The sequence below is a fragment of the Callospermophilus lateralis genome, chromosome 8 (assembly GCF_048772815.1).
Source record: "Callospermophilus lateralis isolate mCalLat2 chromosome 8, mCalLat2.hap1, whole genome shotgun sequence".
Lineage (NCBI taxonomy): Eukaryota > Metazoa > Chordata > Mammalia > Rodentia > Sciuridae > Callospermophilus > Callospermophilus lateralis.
In genome coordinates, this window is record NC_135312.1 from 110,390,704 (window position 1) to 110,413,505 (window position 22,802).

Consider the following 22,802-nt stretch of genomic DNA (forward strand, 5'->3'; position numbering starts at 1 on the left):
CCTGTACCTTAAAAATCATTGTTTAGGTTTTCTAAGAAAGAAGTCATTTTAGAAATTGAAGATGAAAATTTTCAACAAACAAGATGTAAATAAAATGACAAACCCAATCCTGGATAAAGGAAATTACAAAGAAAATAGAAAAAGATGAAAGCAAGTAAGAGGTTAATGCTTTAATGACACTTTTCTGAGTTTTTTTCAGCAAGTTTTAAAAGAAATATTTCCTTAAGGAATAGGCTTCTACCTGAAAAAATTAACACAGTGAAAATCCCTATTTGAAAGAAATTGTACCAATCATTAAAATTATTTAAATTGGAATAGATTTGCATTAAAAATATTTATCATTACCACCCTTGACATAAATATTTTAATTAAAGAAAAAAGAAAATAGTCAAAGATCTATACATGTGTAAAATATTCCACTTACTCTTGTGCTTTTAAACCCATGTTTTTTTAAAAAAAGATCCTGCATATATAATATGACATTTGACAGTTAATTGATGGTTTGTGAAAGTATACAAAAGATATTCAAAGAGCAATGTCTTCTAGTTCTAAATTATTTCTTTTTCTTCCTTCACAAGCCTTTTAAAAGAAAACTAAATCCTCCTGTGTCAATTTTAAAATTGCAGGCTGTAGAAATTGACATTTCGGATACTAATTTGGATGCTAAGAAAACAGTTTCTTTTAAAATTTAAAAGTTAAAAATAAAGTGAATAATGCATTCTTTTCTAAGAAATATAAATAATTTAGGGAAGTATTAGAATTTTACAGCTGTTCAGGAAAATCCTCATATTTCCCAAAATAGCCTTTAGCACAAACATTTAAGAATTAGATCAGTCATCAATCCCAGATTGTTGCTGGTGGGCTGGCCAAATCACAATGTTGTATTTTCTAAGCCAAAACCTGGAGCCAATTGGATATGAAGAAAATCCTTTTGCAGGCTGAACAGAGGCACTGAATGAAGAACTTGAATATTGGTTAGCTGAGAGAATCAGTGAAACTGTCAAATGGTCACTATAACCAAGATCAATTTAAGGACCCAGTATCTCCAGCCAACAATGAAAGAATGTTTAAATGTTCAGTTGAGACCCTTATGCATATTTAAACAGGACCATAATTTAAATCCAGACTGGGCCTCTCAAATTGCATTTTGCCTGTTTAATTTTCAATAATTAACCTGGCAGCCTTTGACGCTCATTTTATTTTCATCTTAACTCTGTAAAATTCTTGGGGAAGTAAAGAATCTACAATGTAATTGAGCAACACCACTGAAATTGAATTGGCCATCCTGTTTAGGGTCCCATTCTCAGAGGTCATATATCATCCTAGCAAACATGGCTTATTCAAAGAACTTGGCTCATTGTACAATTGCACGCGCGAACACGCACGCACACACACACACACACACACACACACACACACACTAGCACAGATTTAAAATATAAAGGGAAAAATAATATACACACTAATGTTTCAGTTATACATTGTTTTATATCAAACCACTGCAAAACTTACTGGCTAAAACCAATATTTTATTATTGTCTTGTACGGTTCTGTGGGTCATCTGACAACAAAAGTTCTTACACTGGTTTGGAGTCAGTTGGAAACTGGGGCTGGGGTTATCAGAGTGCTGTAGCTGGCTTTTTTTTCAAAATAGATTACTCAAATGGCTAGTATTTATGGCTGGCTATTTGCTTCAGCTCAGCCAGGTCATGGCCTGTCTATGTGGCTTGTGCTTCTCATTTCATGTGCCTGGGTTCCTACAGGGATCATCCCATGAGCAACTCTTCCCAAATATCCAGGAGGCAACCTCAAGATTTTTTCTCCTGTAAACTAGAAAGTTTCAAAATGACACTTTGGTCATATTCCATGGGTCAAACAATAAGTAAAGCCAACTCAGATTGATGGGAAAGGGAATCACACCCCTTGATAGGGGATAGTAAAAATCATAACTGTAGAAGTGCAGATGTGGTGAGCAATGTTGCATTGATTTTTGAAAAATATAATCTCCCAATATGCAATGAAACATTTGAAACCATGGATTTAAAGTGGAAATACCACCAAAGTGGACATTTCTTATTGACTACTTTCTTATGGAGACTTCAAATTCCATATATTCTCTGCAGTGTTTTAATCAACAAACTAGAAACTTCAAATAGAAATTTATACAGCAAAAGCATGGGACCACATAATTAATTGCTTATTTAAGCATAAGAAAATGGAAAAATAGACAAAATTTCCTGTTGAATATGATCTTACCTTTAAAAGAATATATAAAATTAAATATTTAAAATTTAATATAAATTAATATATAAAATTCAAACATCAAAATAAAAAAAACCTTATTATTTCTATCTCATGTGCATATATATCATGTTATAATTACTGTCAACAAAAATAAAAAAAAATATTATTTTGCTCAATGGTCCAAAATTAATGACTTCACAGAAGGTAAGTAAAATCAATTCTAAACTATTTAATGTATCTAGAGCAATGTATCTCAAACGTTTCCTCTAAAATATTTCTCAAGTTTATTACTGTATTCATTTATAGTTTTAGCTATATTTTTAAAGTCAAAATGGTAAAATAAGTCAATTTAAAAAATTGAATGTAGATGTACAAGAATGACTGTATACACAGGGTCATGAATTTGATGTTGGAAGCAAAGTCTTTCAAAGAGATAAAATATATATTAGTTTCCATTGTTTCAACCAAGAAACCAAAGAAGATCATAAAATACATGTGAAAAAAAAATTTTTCTGGAACTTAACCACAAATACTACCTTTACTTTTTGTCTTTAAATATAAACTTTGCATAAAGGAACTGAGGTATTATCACAATATAATAACCATTTTAAGTGAAAACTATAAGCCCTTCAGAATTAACTCTTTGGTAGAATGCATGAGTCAGTATTGCCCAGGTAAAACATGGTCAAATATTCTCATGTGTTATGATTTCAGTTACTATTTTATTATTCTGTGAAGACTTCAAATGGAAATATTAAATGAATATTTAAAACACCAACAGATACAAATAATGCACCTTAAAAATTTGATATCAAACAGTAATCTCCCTTGTGTCATTCTTTTTATGGCACAATTTATGCTTTATCTCTAGATAAAGCTATGTTGTCTCATTCCAAATTGATCGTCCTTAATAAAATAATTCATCTTGAACTATTAGTGAGTTTGCTTAATAGTGTTCCCTTACTATATACTCAAATAATGAATATCCTTTTTTTTTTTTCTCCTAAAAGATATTCCTTCATCCTTAGACACACAGATTGAATCTGTGGAGATACAGTCATTAACAGATTATGCATGGTCTTTGGTCTCCTGAAGTTTACATTCCAGTTCAACAAACAGGAAATAATAATGCAGCGTGAGAACAACTGTGGCTGGGAAATAGAGCATGCTATGCAAGCATGAGAAAGCCAATCACCCAGACTTGGATAGCTTAGAGATTGGAGAGAGGAGGAAAGTCATCCGAGGAGAAGAAATCTGATCTCAGAATAAAGAAGATTTGTCTAGATGAAGAGGAGCCAGTGTAACTTCCATGCAGAGGGAAAAGCATGTGCCAAAGCTCAGAGGACAGAGAGAACAAAATAAGGATTCCAGAACAGGTTAAGTTTGGCCAGACTGAGAGAAAGGAAGACAAGGAATAGAAAGAGGATGGAAGTACTTTCAATTATCTTAAATGTTTGACTTTTCCAATGAGCAATGAAGAATTACTCAAGGTTTAAGCAGGAAAATGGGATGAGATAGATTTGTATTTCAGGTGAATCGCTAGGATTATAGAGGGGAGAAGATAATGCAGTTGTTAAGAAAAGAAGCAGGAAAGACACCTGATCTCTAGATGAGGTTAGACTCTCCAAAGAGAATTAACTCTTTGGTAGAATGCATGAGTATTGCCCAGCTAAAACATGGTCAAATATTCTCTTGTGTAATGATTTTAGTTACTATTTTATTATTCTGAGAGGACTTCAAATGGAAATATCAGAAGTATGTGGGAAATGAAAAAGATGTAGCAGAATCTCAAAATTCAGCATTTAGGTAATACAGCTTAAAGACTTGGTGATTGATTCAATTTAAAAGGGTGAAAAAGAAACAAAAGCCTTTAAAATCTCTATAACATGAGACCCAGTTTGTCTTAATCCATAATGAAAGGTTGATGTTCACAGCCTAAAGAATGTTTTATCACCGTGTCTAATGCAAACACCAATTTTTATATTTGAGGTAGGTTCTTAAACCACCTCATGAAAACTGTTCAATTTATAGTCACATACAGAAAAAGCTCCATTTAATTTCTCTGTAATATACCTAATGATAATAAAATATTTACTTCTAAAAATATCAGAACTCTAACATAATCAATTTGTCATGAAGACATACCATTTCAAAACCAGAAAAAACAATGGGTGAAAAGTGGGTAGTATCAATGAAAACTCTATAGTATTCTAAATATCTAGTTTCCTCATTAATCATTGGGGGAAAATAAAATCTGGCATAATCTAAAGTCTTGTTTTATTGCATTTTAATGTAAAATTATCCACAAACTGGGTGTAGTGGTGCATGCCTGTAACCCCAGAAATGGGAGGCTGAGACAGGAGGATCTCAACTTGGGAGCCTGAGGCAGGAGAATAGCACGCTTGAGACCAGCCTCAGCAACTTAGGGAGACCCTATCTCAAAAGAAAAAATAAAAAGGGATAAGGACAATGTTCAGTGGAGGTGTACCCCTGAGTTCAACCCCCAGTACATATATATATGTATGTATATATGTATATGTGTATGTATATATATATATATATATATATATATATAAAACCCCAGTACATATATATATATATATATATGTATGTGTATATAAGATATAAAAGTACTATATATGTTTATTATATATATTTGTATACATGTAAATTTATATTATTTCGTACTGTCTTTGAAATCTGCTGTATATTTTACTCTTATGGCAAATCCCATTTCCAAGCTCAGCAGCGGCATGTGGCTAGGGGACTCTCCTACAGAACAATGCAGCTCTGAAACACAGAGAAACACACCGAAACAACTGCTTGCTCTCTCACAATGCCATAACAAGGTCAGCAGATGGTGATAATGAATAGAGGTTAAAAACAGAATTTATTAAAACTTTGTGGTGTTGCTATGATCATTGAGAGACAATATTAAGAGAACAACTGAAATTTGCAAATTTACTAATGAAGTGAAAATTATCAACAAAAATATTAAAAATGGTACATGTATTCCAAAATTTTAAACCCCAAAATACTTGAAAGTACCAAACTTTAAACCATTCAAAATGACCCATTTAAATGCTGCCTGTTTAATTTTATAATTTTAATTTAAATATCTTCCTGTAACTACTTTGTTTCGAAGCAGTACTTTTTTTTTTTTTTTTTTGACACTGGTGGTTTAGTAAATCCACAGCAGGAGATTGCAAACCAGTTCCATCTTGATTAAATGCTGTTTTAAGTTTATAAGAAAAATGTCCCTATGTAAACAACAGACATTTTTGATTAAACACTAAAGTTCTTATTTTGGCTGTTAAATCAATAAGGCAGCTGGGCTGAGAGTAGTTTACATTCCCTCAAAGCTGGGCTTCAGTTCAGTGGGTGTGCACTGACATCATTTTCCAGCAAGGTCTGGCTGCTCTCAGCAGTCAGCTTAGAAATATTCCTTGTGAACAACTACATAATTTTTTATGTTAACACATTTCATGATGAGGGTCTCACAGAGGCCTGTGCTTAAAATAGCACAGTCCATCCAGAAATAGACTTTCATCTAATGGGGTAATTTACTAGTAAAAAAAACTTGTAAATTTTAACAAGACTATAAGATAAAGGCCTTTGGTGACATTATTTATCTTTTTCACTTGACACTGACTTTGAAAGGTTTCCAACTTTCCTTTTACTAATAGACTTATTAAAAGGTAACTCTACAGCAAGTATGCTCAGTATTTTGGGGGAGGTAGATACCTAAGAGCCCTGATCCTTTTTCCTAAATGACAAGTTCTACGTAGGACTTTGTAAATACTGATATACTCTTTAATTAGACTCTACTAACTGGAACTATCTTACAAAATGAAAATAGAACAATATTATATGTCAAAAACTTTAAACTACAAACTTTAGCATGTATAATAACTAAGAAGCCGTTGAATAGATCATAATAGGCCCTGTGAAGTTTAAAGGATATTAATTTATGATTTGCATACTAGAAATGATCAGCAACTAGAAATTAAAAAAATATGAAGTAAAAGTGCTAAAATATGTTCAAGACCACCCAATAAATGTGGGAAAGCCCACTATGATTCCATTTTAGCAGCATAAGACTCTTGTACAGATGACTGAACAAAAGCATTCTAGAGCCTCTGTTTAAGAAACACAAACTCATAACTTTTACTGATAGAATATGAAATTGCTTACCTGTAGAAATTCTCTGACATTAGATCCCAGGACACGCAAAATGGTATCATAACCAGATTCTTGACAAAAGACAAAAAACATCTTCCCAAACATTTGGAGGATTTCGCCAGCATTGAGATCTGTTTTATGGTTTGAAAGAGGTAAAAAATATATACATATATATATATTATAGGTAGAATACTGTTAACGAGAAGAAGGAGGCTAAAGGTATATTAAAATGATTTAAAATAGCTATAATTTTTGTGCAGAGTGAACACAGTTCAAAAGAAAAACATCTGGCCAGGACAATTCAATGCATTCTGAGAAGACAATACTAACATATTATTTAATATGTATTAATACATTAACAGACCGTAGATTCTATTTTGACATATTTACATAAACATGGAGGATATCTTATTCTAATTAGGATCCCAGTCTCGGGGTATGCACAATGGTGAGACTCACTGTGGTGTATTCATATATGTACAGAGGAAAGTCATGTCAGATTCATTCTACTGTCTTTGCTTTTCCTGTCCCTGCTCCCTTCCCTTCAGTCTAATCCCTTCCCTATGTCTAATCCAATAAACTTCTATTCTCCCCTACCCCTTGTTGTGTGTTAGCATTCACCCTTTGGTTTTGGGGATTCACTTATTTCACTTAGCATGATAGTCACCAGATTCAGACATTTACTGGTGAACATAATAAAGTCATTCTTCTTTATGGCTGAGTAATAGTCTATTGTTTATATAAACCATATTTTCTTTATCCATTCGTCTATTGATGGGCACCTAGCTTAGCTATTATGAATTGTGAATTGTGTGTAAACGTTGATGTGATTGCATCACTATAGTGTCCTGATTTTAAATTCTTTGGGTATATACTGAGGAGTAGGATAACTGGGCCAAATGGCATTCCATTCCCAATTTTTACTGCTCTCCAGAGGGGTTGAACTAATTTGTAGTCCCATCTGCAATGTATGAGTGTACCTTTTTGCTCATATCCTCACCAACATTTATTGTTACTTGTATTCTTTTTCATTTTTTTTAATACCAGGGATTGAACTCAGGGGTGCTTGACCCCCAAGCCACATCTCCAGTCCTATTTTGTATTTTACTTAGAGACAAGGTCTTACTTGTTACTTCTATTCCTGATTGTTGCCATTCTGACTGAATTGAGATGAAATCTCAGTGTAGTTTTAATTTTCATTTCTCTGATTGCTAAAGATATTTAACATTTTAAAAAGTCATCTTAATTTATCATCAGATCAAAAATGTGAAGTGATTTCTTTTTCCTTTAATGCTACTCTTGACTGCATAGATATTTCATTTTTTAATAACTACCAAGTTTCAATTTTAAGTTATTTCATATTTTGTTTCAATTTTGATTACTAATTAGGCTGTATAGTTTTCTTATTATTAACCACTTACTATTTTTTTTTCTAATTCTGATGTACTGTTGATCAAAGCTACACACTTTATTCTATTTTATGCAAACTACAGCTTAAGTTATGCTGTGGGAATAACAGATATTACCTCGAGTATAACTTTCTCCATGAAACTCTTTGTCTTTGAAGAACATATGGATATTAATGGTCTTTGCCTATAAGTCACAGTTTCATGTTTCTTTTATCAGTAGCTAGCATAACTTGTGATTGTAAAAAGAGATTTGGGAATAGTAGTATCTGCATACACTTGTTAATTATGCTATTGCTGACATCATAATTAAAGTTATTACATTAATTATTGATATATTTTTTTCCTTCCTCAGTATATAGCTTTCTATGGGGAGGTTCATGGAGCACATTTTCTCTTTTCCATTCTGGAAAGAGCTTGTAAAGGGAAGAAGAGGGGTGGGGGATAGCCTGACCCTATCATTACATGTGTACGTGCTTCCCATCAGGGGTTGTGATACTGAAACATACATTCCTTTGGGCTTCTATATGTATCTGAATCAAAGAAAAAAATTTGCATTCAACTTACTGAGAACTTTGCTTGCAGCAGCCACCAAATCATAAGTTTTGGAATCATCATATATTATTCTGACAAGAAACTGTCCTTCTTCATCTAACTGTGCCTCTTTTCTGGAAAACAAAAATGAGTGAGCAATGTGGGGGAGAAGTTGAAATAACAAAGTAGCTACCATAGTCATTCTATAAAGCAATGGTTTTATATCTGAAATAGGATTTGTTTTATTTAAATTTATTTAAATCAAGATATTATATCTAAAAGTTTAGTTATAAAGAGAAATTGTCACATCCCTTTTCCCAAATTAAAATATTTTAACTATGTTTTCATACAATTGACATTTAAATGGTACTCTAATACATGTAATTATAAAGCACCAGTAAAAAATGAATAAAACATTTACATAGTACTCTAATGCCCAATATAATACTTGACACTGAACATAATCAAGAAGCAACTTTTAGTTTAATAAAGATTCATCAAACCTTCATTGTGTCCCTGTATGTGCTGGACATTGTTCTAGACACTAGGGATAAAATCTTCAGTGAAATTGACAAAAATCCCCAATCCCTTAGAATACATATATTCTAGTAAAGGAGATAGACAAGGCATAAGGCTAATATGTAATATAGAAAATGAAAATACAGGGGAAAATAAAGCAGAGTAGAGAGTTGGATGTTCAAGCACAATAGCAAGGAAGGCCTTGCTAAAACGAGAGAATAAGTGAAGTCTAAGTGATCATGAGCCATCTGGGGGAACTGTGGTCAGGGCAGAGGGAATGGTAAGTGCCAAGGGCTGGGGAGCATCCTCAGGAATTACAGAGGCCAGTGTAGATGGAACAGAGCAGAGGACCAAGAGAATGGGTCAGGGAGATCACAACAGGCCACCATATTTGGATCCAGTTGGTCATTGGGGTGACTAACTTGAAAGAGATGAAGAGGTTCTGGCCCTTGCTATGTGAGAGGCTAAAAAACTGACCTAGGTTCAATGAATGAGGCTAACTGCTGCATTGAGGATGGAACAGAAGCTTGTAGGACACATTGAGCAGGCCAGTTAGAAAGCTACTGCAAACATTCAGGTAAAAAAGACTTCAGGGTAGGAGCAGGGGCAGGGGTGGACAGGCAGTGGTTCAAATCTCCATGCTTGTTCCACACGATTTGCTGATGGACTGGATGCAGAGTGTGAGAGGAAGAAGTCTAAGGGATGACACCAAGGTTTTTGGACTGAGCAACTAGAAGGATGTTGTCATCAGTAGCTGACTTGAGAGAGACTACTGGAGGTAGACTGGTGGTTAAGATCAAGAGTTATGTTGTCAACATATTAAGTTTGAGATGCCAAGTGGACTGATAAAATCCTCAAATATATCCTTTGCTTATTAAACACAGTAGCTCAAAATGTACACAGTATTAGTGGAAGAAAATTATAGTTATCATTTTTAATAGTCATCACAATTCTATAAATACATTTATTTTGATATTTGGATTACTTTTCTCAAACAAATGTCCAAATGAGAGGGGGAAGCCATCCTTCAAAACACTGTTAGGTGGAGAAAGGAGCTGACAAGCTCCCATATATCTTTTCCAGTGTTAAATCATAAAAATACACGGAACTTGGATATCAATCTCTGACTCTTAATCCAACAGATCCAAGTCACTGTCTGTTGCCAGGAGAATACATGGAAAGCTAGACACCGTACCAGGGGAAATTCAAGGCAGGACAAATCACTTTCTCTCCTCTGAAGCTTCCTCATTGCAGATGCATCTCAAGAGAAAGTTTAAAATGGCGGTACAGCCTATGCCACCTTTAGCTTGGAGATATTCCTGAGAACACCCAATGTTCTTCAAAGCATATCATTTCTTGGCCACAGACACGCATTCAATTTCTTTGAAACACACCCAATCCATAATAAGCCTTGAATTTAGAACGAGATCCAAGTAGAAAACACAGTTCTTTTATATAAAATGGAGAAATATCCATTTCCCCAGAAATCCCTTAATCATGAGTCAAAGCATTCCTTCTTTCCTTTCTTATTTAAAAAAAAAAAAAAAAAAGGTGATAAGGTGAGAGAGAGGGAGAGAGGGGGATAGGGAACAAGGGGAGGGGGGAGAGGGGATGGGAAAGAGGGGAAGGGGGAGAGGGGGAGGAGTGGGGGGGTAGGGGTAGAGGGGGGAAAGAGAGAGAGAGAAGACGGGAAGGGAGGGAATAATGGACTGGAGATGCAGCTAAGTGGTAAAGTGCTTGTCTACCATGTGTGAGGTTCTAGGTTCTATCCTCAAAACTGTAAAAATAACAACAAAATAATTTTGGTAAGCATGGAGAAGTATGGTGTTCTGAATTTCAGAATCCAGAATTTACTAGCTAAATAAATTTGAAGAAACAATAGACATAAGCATGAGCATTAACCTTTGTTTTCTAAAGTGGGAACAAATATATAGCTCACTTTCCACAACTGTAAAAACATGTGCAAAATTATGTTCGAAGTAGTTGAAGCATTAATGCACATTACTAATAACTACAGTGCTTCCTTTGCCTGCATATTCAGTGTAGAGCTATATGCAAAATGTGATCTTCTCCTTTCCTCCAAACATAGGTAGCTATTATATTAAAGGGACAGAGCTATTCAAAGACTTGACTCTTTTATATCAAACTTCAGTAGATATCCAAAACTCATGAACACAGAATGTACAAGCACCAATTTATCCTTTGAGAAATGCTATTGTATATTAATGCATTTCTAATTTCTAATTGTAAAAATAAATAAAGTACTGGAAAGGAAAAACTAAAAAGAAAAATAATCCTCTCCTATCCTGAGATAACCACTGCTAATATTATATTTAAGTTACTCATTCTTCAATATCATATATATATATATATATAAAACTGCTTTAAAATCTCTCTTTCTTAACTTACTATTTGATAGATATATTTTCATATTAATAAATATATTTTTGTGCCATGACTGAATAAAATTGCATTGTATAGACATATTACAGTCTTGGTAAAAAAAAATTAGATGGCTTTTATTTTTTTCCATATGTATGAACAATGCTTTGCTGAACATCTTTGTCGTTAACTGTATTTCTATATAAAAATAAAATAAAATCCTAGAAATGGAATTTCCAATTTAAAGGTCATAAATATCCTGATTCTTATTTTTGTCATTTTGCCATTAACATTTTATTATGAAACAACACTAATCTACAAATTATAGTTTTGGAGTCCCTGATTTAGTCCATGCTGATAAAATATAAGTAAATGCTAATTTAACATATGATAAAATTAATTAATTAATTCAAGTTTTCACCATGCTCCATTCTCTTTCTTCCAACCCAAAGAAATAAAAGTCACCAATTTCTATAATAAATGCAGTTTCTCTGAAACACACACAACTCTGTAACAAGCCTTAAATGAGTGGGATACAAGCAGAACACGCAGCACCTGGGCATAAAATGTAACAGCCATTTCCCCAGAAATCACCACAAGTCAGTGCATTTCTTTCTGTCTGTCTTTTTATTAAAGACCTTTATCTTTCAAGCTTTAGCTTCTGAAATGGCCTACCCAAACATGTTTCCTTGTGAACATTAGTACAATGGCAAGAAATAATCACCTTCTCTTACTAATTTCACACCAAATTCTACTGAGTTATTCAAAATTACTTAGAGCTCTTTAATTACATTTATCTTAAAAACCTGTGGGCGTATCACACAGGTTTTTTCTTTTTTTTTCTTCCTTTCTTTTTTTCCCTAGAGGGGTTCTACCACACATATTTAGACTTTGTTTAAATCATTGCATTACACAAATAAATTACGTAATTTCTTCATCATTTAAACTACACTTAGTATACACGTGAGGAAAACCATGGTTTCTCTGAGAACCCTAATTAAAATGTTCTCCCTAATGAAAGATTTTGGATGTGCTTTTATGTTTCAGTTGTTAGGTGGCAAAAATATACTAGGTAATATGTAATAGGCAATAGGTAAATGGGATTAAAGTGCATTATACACCTTTTCATCTATCAAATAACCGCCAACAGAAGTGCTATCTTCATATGTAGTCATTTCTTGTATTTTGATGTTTTTGATGATGATAATGACGATGATGATGATGATGATTACTATTTAAATCTCTTGGGTAACCCCAAATGAACAGTTTCTACTGTGTTCAAACAGTATGATTTTCAGGGCTTTCTGTTATCTTTACCTTATGTACCCAATGACTCTGCTTGGGGTAAGCATCAAATTCTTCTACTCAGTGCATAACTCCAGGAAAGCAGTCAACAAACATTAACAAATATTTAGAGAAGGTTTATTTTTAATGTGGCCTAAAGTTTAGTTTTAAAGTGGTCTAGGATGAGGTGAAAAGGGCATTTCCTTTGGTTCACAAGTAAACCTAGATAGAGAAACTCACTTGGTTTCACCCATAAGTCACACTCCAAATAAGTAACTAAACTAATCCCATATGCAAGCACACTGAATCTGGACAGTTTGCCTCTTGGTGTTTAATTTCCTCCTCTGCAAAACAAAGAAATAGCACTATTTACTTCCAGTCATTTCAATCTATGTAAAGGGCTTAGGATAGTGCTTCTCACAAGGTGCCCAATATGTCTGTTATGGTTTGAATGTGAAGTGTTCCCTAAAAATTCATGTGTGAGACAATGCAAGCAGGTTTAGAGGTGAAATGATTGGGTTTGAGAGTCCAATCAGTGAATTAATCCCTGATAGGATTAACTGGATGGTGACTGAAGGCAGGTAGGGTGTGGCTGGAGAAGGTAGATCATTAGGGCTGTGGGGTATATATTTTGTATCTAGTGAGTAGAGTGTGTGCATCTCTTCCCCTTCCCTCCCTCCCTCTCTCCTTCCCCTTCTTGGTGCAATGTCCCAAGCCATGTTCTTCCACCCTACCCTTCTGCCATGATTTCTCCCTTATCTTGAGCCCTGAGGAATACAGCTGGCCTTCTATGGATAGAGACCTCTGAAACTGTGAGCTTCAAAATAAACTTTTCCTCCTCTAATTGTTCTTCTCAGGTCTTTTGGTAACTTCAATTAAAAAGCTGACTAAATCAACATCTAACAGATGACCATCATAGTTGAAAAAAAAGATGAAGGAAGAGGGAAAAGAGGAAGAGGAAGAATGGATAAGAGGAGAGGAATGAAGATAAAATCTTATTAATTCTCATTCAGCATCAGAATAACTTAACCAAACATTTACTTTGTTGATTAAATGATACGATTTATGAACTAAACTTGCCAAACCAAGCTCTATCACCCCTGTCTTAAAATCATGACCAAATGATAACGAATTCTATGCATTATAGCTACGATTACTCAATAACTACTTAAAAATTAAGTATTTTTAAATGAATAATTTTCCCAGCAGAAATTCATTTCTAGTAAGTCTGAACTCCCAAAGAGAGAATCTAGCTCAAGGAGGCTGCCCAGGGGGAGAAGTGCCCTTCAAATCCATGAATAGCTTCAAGATCTTTCACTAGAGGTCACTCCCTGTGAGTCTTGTGTTCATCCTTCTACACTTTCATGAGGGACACTCATATCTTAGGCTTTTTTTTCCCTGTGACTAGCCTGGCATGGGAGACCCTGAATAGCAACTTCCTCATTTTTTAAAACATATCCACAATCATTTCAAATGAGCTGTTATCAGCAACTTCATTCTTAACCCTGGGAGTGCATCAATTCGTAGCTCTTCTCAAAAACTAAATAAATAAATAAATAACTTCCTCAAAAGTTTGGAGGTTGAAATTTCCTTGATTGCCTGTGATGGTTGATAAAATAAAACTGCCTTTAAAAATATTATAATTAAAATAATCTGTGCAAGTTCCAGAACATCCCAGAAAAGCAAAAACAGGCAGTACTAACATACTTGTATATCACCCATACCCTTCCTAAATTGATTGGCTTTGGGAAGGAGAAGGTTGCAGGTCCTTCTCTTTGGGAGAAAGCACATAGTAGATGGTCACAAGCCCACCTATATTCAAATCCCTGATCTGATCAGTAGAGATAATGGCTTAAAGCAGTTTTTGCTAAGGTTTCACAATCTCAATTCTCCTATTTATAAAATGAGAATAATGAGTGCATCTGCTTTCTACGGTGGGATGAAGATTAAGTGAAATGAGGATGAAGCACTTAGGACTGTGACTGCAGATCCATATGGTAACAGTCTAATATAAGTGAGATATTACTTTCAAAACAGAATGACACTCTGAGCATTCCCATCTGGTTTTCAAATTTAATTTCAGTAGTACAGACATTTATCTACTGTCTATGACATTGACTTGAAGCAGCATCACACATACCTGCCTTTGAGATGCATGCTAAAGGATTCCGTCATGTTCTGAATTCAATCCAGTAACTGCCTTTTCTCATAGGAAATTGGAAAATCCAACAACAGCATTCGTAAACCTTCCAAAATGTCCATAAGACAATATAAAGAACTCCCATCCTTCCAAATGGATATGCTATCATTATTTAGCATATCTTTTGCCTTTACTGATATTAAGAATGATCTATTTTATAAAGTGAAACTAGTTAACAACATTAAAATGCATATTTGCAATTTGCTAAAAGGTTGGAGCTTAAGTGTTCTTATTACTATAAAGGAATAACAATAAGAGGTGAGGGGTATGTTAGCTTGTCTATGGTGATTATTCCTCAGTGTGTACATACGTCAAATAATCCAGTTGTATACACTAAACACATACAATTTTAATTTGTCAATCATATTGATAAAGGTGGTTGGAAAATGTCTATTTCAATAGAATATAAGTCTTACTAAGTAGGGTTAAGATGTTATCATTCCAACATTATAAATTTCGGTTGCAGAAAAATATCTGTGACAAATGTGTGTTCTGTGTTCTCTGGAAATTAAGAATGTAAAAGGTAATTCATACATAAGAATTTATACATATTATATTTACAGAGAGTGGCTGGTAAAGTATTGAAAAAAAGAAACATATAACATTTTATTGACCTTTCTCCTAGGGGTAGTTAAGGAGGATAGACAGACATAATTATAAGGTCTTACGTATACTATGAAGGGAAATTACAGTTTTGAATATGAGATGTTCCTTTACCAAGTAACATTTGTTGTGACCATTCAAAGCTGATACCTATATATTTTTACAAGAGGAGGTAAAGAGAGTGAAGAAAAGAAGCCCATTCCAAGTGCAGATGTTACTGGGACACATCTAAAAATTCAGTATGTTTGAGGAACTGAACATGGGCAGGAGTGCTAAGAGTAAATGTGACATACAGACTGAGAGGTAGCCATGATTAGGTAATTTGAAGATGGACTAGTAAGGATTTCAACAATTTAATATTTAATGATTCAGCATGAATGGCAAGTAGATCAGAATTTGCAATAATGACCAATGAAATAGTCTCAAAATATCAAAATATCAAAAACTTCAGAATGTTTAACCTTGTCTAGAAATCTCTTTGACCTCAATATCTTTTGATATAGTTCATATAGAAAGAGGTGCTACATTTTTCTAGACACAAACAACAAAGACACCATTTTCCTTACTGTTTCCTCTTCACTAGACAAGGAGACAAAGTAGCAAATGCAAAAGCTCCAGGTATTGTTGTCTTCTGAGTTGTCACCATGTGAATTAGGCCAGTTGAGGTTTCTTTATAGTGTTCATTTACTTATGTGTGTTTTCCTGTTGCGTCTGTGAGACTGCACAGTATCAACCCATAACTACTGCTGTCCAACACATTAAAGAGAAACATTTGCCAGAATCCCTTATTCTGGAGAAAAGGAAGACGGTAGAAAGGATATTGTTCTTGTAAACAGCAGCCATCTCTACTTAATTTTTGCCATCACCATAACTGGATATATAGAGAAGGAAAATATAGATCTCATTTTTTTTTTCTGGTACTCATTGTAATGTGTGAAGTTCCTTTTCTGACACACTAAATTAAACACTATAGTTCTATGATTTTCTTTTAATTTTCAAAAATTGCAGAATATAAAGAAAATAAAGATTTTATATGGATTCTTCAAATCATAAAAAAATAAAGATGCAAAACAAATCAAAGCACTTGACATAAAGTTCTGACTAGCCTTACCACCAAGGGCCATGTTGCTCCCCAACATCATAGTCCAGGTTCTGGGAGACCCTCATGCAAAGAGCTCACTGGCAATATGAAATGGTTTATATATAGACATCTGGTTCCCAAAAATTGCCCCAGACATAAGTAAGTTTCTTCAGAAAAAAAAAAATCCTGATCCTAACAAGGACCTGGTTTTCCTATTTTTCTGTCTGTTAGGAAGTCTTTCGTAGTTCAATAGATATTGTAATACTCAACTGAAATGGTAGAGAAGAAAGGATTTTGGACATTTTAAATAGCTTTATAATATAAAGAACCATTAACATTTGAAAATATACATAGGTTTATTCCTACTTGAGAACAGATATGAAAAGGTATAGAAACTTAACTCATGTCTTCATAAATATGAAAATATAATCAAAACATGGCAAAACATGATGACATACTTGGATAGACAACTACAAAGGATTGTAACTAGTTCATAGCAAAGCATGCACTTCTTTGAAACATAACGTCTGAATTTGTCTTAATAAAATGAACACTCAGAGCATACATGGTGTTTTCTGACAATAAATAAGCACTAGGGGCAGGGAAGTGGTTTGAAGAGTATAACATGAGATTGACTCCAAAGTAGAACTTCAGCTGGAAAATAGAATAATGAAAATAATATTTTTCCCATAATTCACAGAATGTATAGAAAAAGAACTAAACAGTCTGAGAAAAGCTAAAGAAGGACTTTTTGAGGAATGCAAGGGAAGGTAATATGAACCAGAAGTAAAGAACAGAGGTGTCTAAGAGGCACTTCAGATTCAAAGTTACTGGTATCAGTTACAGGAAATGGATAAGAGAGGGAGAACAGACAAATAAGTAAATAAACACACATCGTAGTTACCACTTATCCTAGTGATATGGAAACATTTAGATGAATATATAGTTTGTAGACTGCAACAGGTGTGTGTGTGTGTGTGTAGACAGACAGATACATAGATACATGCGTAGATATTTTTTAAATCGTTCTGGGGATTAAACCCAGGGCCTTGCACATACTAGGCAAACATTCTGCCACCAAGTTAAATCCCCAACCACTCCAGGTTGCTACTATTAAAAGGAAATTTCATATCTTTCATATGAGCTGGGGAAGAGTAAAATTGAAAAGCACTGATTTTACAATAAAGTGATTAAAAAGCTACCATTAATTAAACTGCTATTTAAGAATTGCACTAAGCATTTTGCAGACGTTATTATTACAACAACCCTATTATATATATACATATACACATATATACATATATATATATATATATATGTATATATATATATTCCTTTTGAAGTTGAGACTTAGAAAGTGTAAGCAACTTGAGAACCACATAATCGTTTTATAACAAAATGTTTGTTTACTTGAACTGCAATGTTGAATTCATGATTAACAAATTCAACTGGAAATGTTAATTTAAAAACTGGAAGATCAGAATATGTTGTCTAACGTGTAAAGTGTTTCCATATTTGAGTTTCAGACAGGAAAAGTAGGGGGAGAAAAAGACCAAAAATATCCTGATATCTCTAGACTCTCTGAAGGCAATGGATTACATCATTTGCTTTTCTATCCTCAGTGCTTAAAACACTAAACTATGTTCACTAAAGATAAGCTTAACAATATATGAAAGAGAAAATGAATCAATGCATGAAAAAGTATTAGGCCCTGCTATAAGGAAATCAGATAAAACCATACAAAACAATTATGTATTCTTAACAGAAGGGAAAATAATTGACAACCCTCTAGAGGAATTAACTACAATATTTGTCAAATAGCAATGTCGTTAAATTATTATCAAATTTATATTCCTCATATCAAAATCTTGATCCAACTGTTTATCTCAGATCTTTTAGTAAAACAGAGTAAGGCTTATCAATGCTTTGTGTAGCACTTCATAGTTAAAAAGATATTCAGTAGCCTGCTCAATTCTAGGTAAATGATTATCGTTTTTAGAAAGGTGCTATTTCTTATTAAAATTTTGTGCAGTTTGGGGGATTGAAATCAGGGTCTTGTGTGTCTAAGCATGTGCTTTACCACTAAGCTAAATCTGTAGAATGTGTTATTTGTTTTTTAATAGATTTTTAATCATCTTAGATTTTTCAATTTTTTGAAACCATCTTTAGAATCCATATGTTCCAGTGAAGTTAGAAAAATCTAAAATTGAACTCAATGAAATAATTAGTTTACCAGTGCTGATACAAGGTTTAGATAGATGGTTAAAACAAGTATTTAGATGCATTTTTAATATTAATACATCCTGACTTTATGTGTTTTCTAGATTAATCATTGAATTTTCTCCTTATTTAGGAAGCATGGACTCTTAAAAGGACCATAGGAAATTTTAATGGATATCAACAAAACAGGATTTGAAGTAGATTTAAAGGTCTCTTTTTTTTTTTTGTGCTTTTTAATGTGTAGATCAGAGGTAAGCAATCTATAGCCAGCGGGTTGAGCCTGGCCCAGTGCGTTTTTCTTTTTTGGTCCAGGAGGTAAGAATGGTTGTTACACCTTTAAACAGTTACATTTTAATATTCTGTAGATTCTACACAATGTCTTCAATTTTTATTTGGTCCATAGCACCTAAGACATTTAGTATGTGATCCTTCAAGACAAAGTTTGCTGGCCTTTGGTTTGGACAATTTTTCATTTTCCTAAAATGGGGAATTTAATGCCCCTGTGAAATGGTTATACTGTTGGAAAGAGTAAAGTGGATGCTGAGTTTACAATGAAGCATTTTCAGTTTTATCCACTAAGAATTTTCTGTCTGTAATCTGTTACTTAGGGTTTTATTTGTCATTAAATGTTTGGCATCCTTTCTCAAGAAGATGGATGACCATTTCCTACTAAAACAAAAAAGTATTATATAAAATATTTGAACATCTACTTAGTTTTTCAGAGGCCAAAGAAGAAGATAGAGCAGTTTGTTACTTATTGAGACAACGAAAAATGTTTTCTTACATATTAAATATCTCATTAAAAAAAAAGTTCAAACTGAAAGTATCTTCAACCAATAACTGCCGTGATTTTCCTTGGAGTGGAAGGTGGAATAGGGAGGAAGGATCAGAATCATTTTAGCAGCATTTTTCAATTACACTCCTCTAATTTCTCCTCCTCTCTCCCCAGGCAGTGAAAATTTCTGCTGAGGTAAGCAAATAATCTTCCAGTGGGCATTTAACAATCCCTCAGGGGAACTGGGTAGGAGACCAATTCCCTCAGCGCAGAGCTAAACCTGGGTCACTGGCATTGATAGTAAACTGCATCCCCTAATACAGGCTAGGATCCACCAAAAGAATGCTTCAGAAAAAAGGAGGGGGAGAGGAGGAAGAAGAGAAGGGGAAAGAGAATGAAAATTAATGTCTGGATTACCCATACTAGTTCAACCAACAGTATTCTCCTTGCTGGAAAGTAATCCTCTAAGGTATTTTAAATGAAAAAAATAATACCCTATGACTTGTTTCATTTTTACAAAAACAATGTTGTTTTGATGACTGTTATTACTGCTTGTCACAAAATAAAAACTAAAAAGAGCTGAGGAGGTGGAGCAGCAATAGAATGTCCCTGGGTTCAATCCCCAGTGTTGAAAATAAATGAATAAATAAAAATTAATAATTTTTTAAAGTTGCACATAACTTATTATTCTTATCATAATTTGGAAATTCTCATCAATGAAATTTGTGTTTTTAGATTTTCATCCCCTCTGAGGAAAATGTGATCAATATTGAAAATTGTTTCGATCATTTAAATTTTTTAAAAGTTTTGGAAGTATAAGTTTTCATCTCTATATTTACCAGTTATCTGAACTGATGATGGTAATAGATAAGACATACATTCTAAATGTGGTTAAATTCTGTAAATACTGTTTAATCATCATAGTCATCTTTTATTATGCTCTTGAAATTATAAACATTCATTGTCATAGTATAGCCACCAGAAAATCTGAAAATTTCTGTTTTACACATGAGAAAACATTGTATGTAAGTTGCTTTTATAAATTTACATAGAAAGTAGCTTACAAATAATCCTGTATTTAAATTACACTGTTTAAAACCTTGTTCTGTGTGTTTGCCTTTCTATAACTGTCTACCAACCACTGTAAACGTATAAATATATTTAAAAGGTGGAAAGAAAATCAAAGTCTCAAAGTAAGCCTTAGGGCCTAGATTATTGTTTGATTTATAATAGCCAAATCTCAACATCTTTTTGTAATATATAGATGCATTCTGTGAGTAATGTAAATGACGTATGAAATAAGAAAAAATGCTTAATGATTGCAGATCCAGGGAAAGATATTGCATTCTAGGGATGAATTTATAACCTCTGTCATTTCCATGGAAGTATATAATTCTAAGAAGTCACTATCCTATTATTGCTTAATAAGACCTGTTAGAAATGATTGATAATATTCACAATGTGCTTACCAAACAATAGCAAGGAGTTGTTACCTACATGAGATAACAAAATAAATTCAGTGACTAAGGGAAATCAGAGTATACAAAAATGTTTTTATCTACTTACAGAGGTAACCTTTCTCTCCACCACCATTAGAATGTGATAGAATGTGATAGGCTGATTATTACTCTAAGATTATAATCTACAATATGGTTTGGTATAGCTAGTTGGTGGTGGTCAGTTATACTATTAGATGCAAATTTCTTAAGTGTGGGAGAGAGAGGTAACTTTGGTAGACTGAAATGATTCAGGGGCTGAGATGATGACTCATCATTATAACAGGTTCAAAATCACAGGTGTGTGATATTTCAGTTCATATCCTCAGTACTGGGCTCCAGGCTCTAGATTGAAACCAGGATGCCCACCCAGAACTGTCAAGCTTCATCACGAAACACAAATAAATTAGGTCCCAAGGGAATTGTGGGGAAATTGAAAAGAAAGTCTTCCAATTACACTTTATTTCAGAGGAATAAATACATTTGATGCACTTGCTCAAGAAATTGAGTGCATACAAAAAAAAAAAAAAAAAAAAACCTTAATTTTATGTGTCCACGCCATGTGTAAATCATAAAGGAGCTCAGGTCTTCCGTTTATTTTTAAGGCCTCTGGTAACATTTGCCTCGCAGAGAGGCCTGTGCAGTCCCTTGGGCCCCCTCTCTGCGTGGGAGCTGACCAGCCTGCTGGGCCTGGGAGCCATAGGCTCTCTTACAGTGTTCCCACGCTCTGGCTGGGTCTGGAGGCCGCATTGACCCCAAGGAGCTCCTTTCGGTGGCTCTAGTCCTCCCAGCCCCGCCCTGGCCACCCCTCCTCTCCGAGTCCCAGTTCGGGGCGTGGGAGCGCAGCTGCAGCCAGGAGAGGAGCATAAGGGCGGGTGGAGACAACTCCGAGGATGCGCACCCGCCACCCCTCCAGGAGGCAGGCAAAGAAGTCATTAAGTGCGGGGGACAATGCTAGGGGCCTCTCACGAGGATCCCCGACGCAGGGCTCCAAGGCGCGATCCCTGATAGAAAAGCCGGTCACTTACTTGATGTCTTCCCACACTTCGGGGCCATAATTGCGGATCACCAGGAGTTCCAGGGCATGATTCACAAATCCGTACTGTAGGGAGAAACCGGAGTGTCAGGGGCCCGCGGCTGTAGGTGGAAGGAGCTTGGGAGCCAGGCCGCTGCATCTGCTTCCACTGCGCCCTTTAACCTTTTACCCAGCCCCCCACCCGGCTCTATTAGGGGTTCCCTATTATACCAACTGAGGTGGATCGTCGCGGGCAACTCCCCGCTCCCCATTAGGGGCAGATTCTCCCCTTTACCGTCCGCCCTTTCCCCACGCCATCTTCTCAGCCCCACTCACCTGTCAACTCGGGAGACAAGCTGAAGACCCGGCACAGAATACGAAAGGCACCCGGAGCCTCCCTCTCTCGGGCGCTCAGCCTTCCACACTCGCGGGCCCTGCGGGAGCCGGGAACCACCCGCACCTCGGCCGCACCTTCCTTTCCCGAGCTCGGGAAGCTGGGGCGCCGCTCAGAGGACCGGCTTGGGAAGCAGAGGCACTGATCGCTCCCGAAACTACCCGCGGCATTCCCGTCTCCCCGCTGGAATGCAGGCAAACGGAGGCTTCCCCCGCGGCGCGGTGGGTGGTGCGCGCCTCCGGACCCCGCATCACGCTCCAGCAGCGGACCGGTTCCCTAGACAGCCAAAGAGAGCCTCCCACAAAGCGCGAGGTTCCTACCTGACCCGGCTGAAAGTACTCACCATGGTGTCTGCGCCCGGAGCCCAAGAGACAGCCTCCAGGCAGAGACGGCGGGAGGAACCCAGGCAGCGGCGGCAGCGGCGACAGCGCAACCCGACCGCGGTGGCAGCATCGAGCTGAAGCGAG

The 22,802-nt window shown here is 35.3% G+C and overlaps 1 protein-coding gene across 1 annotated transcript in view; it reads right to left on the reverse strand.

Annotated features, from left to right (window-relative positions):
- Positions 1-22,802, reverse strand: part of Gucy1b1 (guanylate cyclase 1 soluble subunit beta 1) — a 41,021-nt gene extending 18,219 nt beyond the window's left edge. Inside the window, exons 1-4 of the mRNA XM_076863877.2 lie at positions 22,679-22,802; positions 21,955-22,028; positions 8,400-8,500; positions 6,439-6,557 (exon numbers count right to left, since the gene is read on the reverse strand). Of these exons, the coding sequence (XP_076719992.1) occupies positions 6,439-6,557; positions 8,400-8,500; positions 21,955-22,028; positions 22,679-22,681 (297 nt within the window). The 5' untranslated portion in view covers positions 22,682-22,802. The remainder of the gene's footprint in view (positions 1-6,438; positions 6,558-8,399; positions 8,501-21,954; positions 22,029-22,678) is intronic.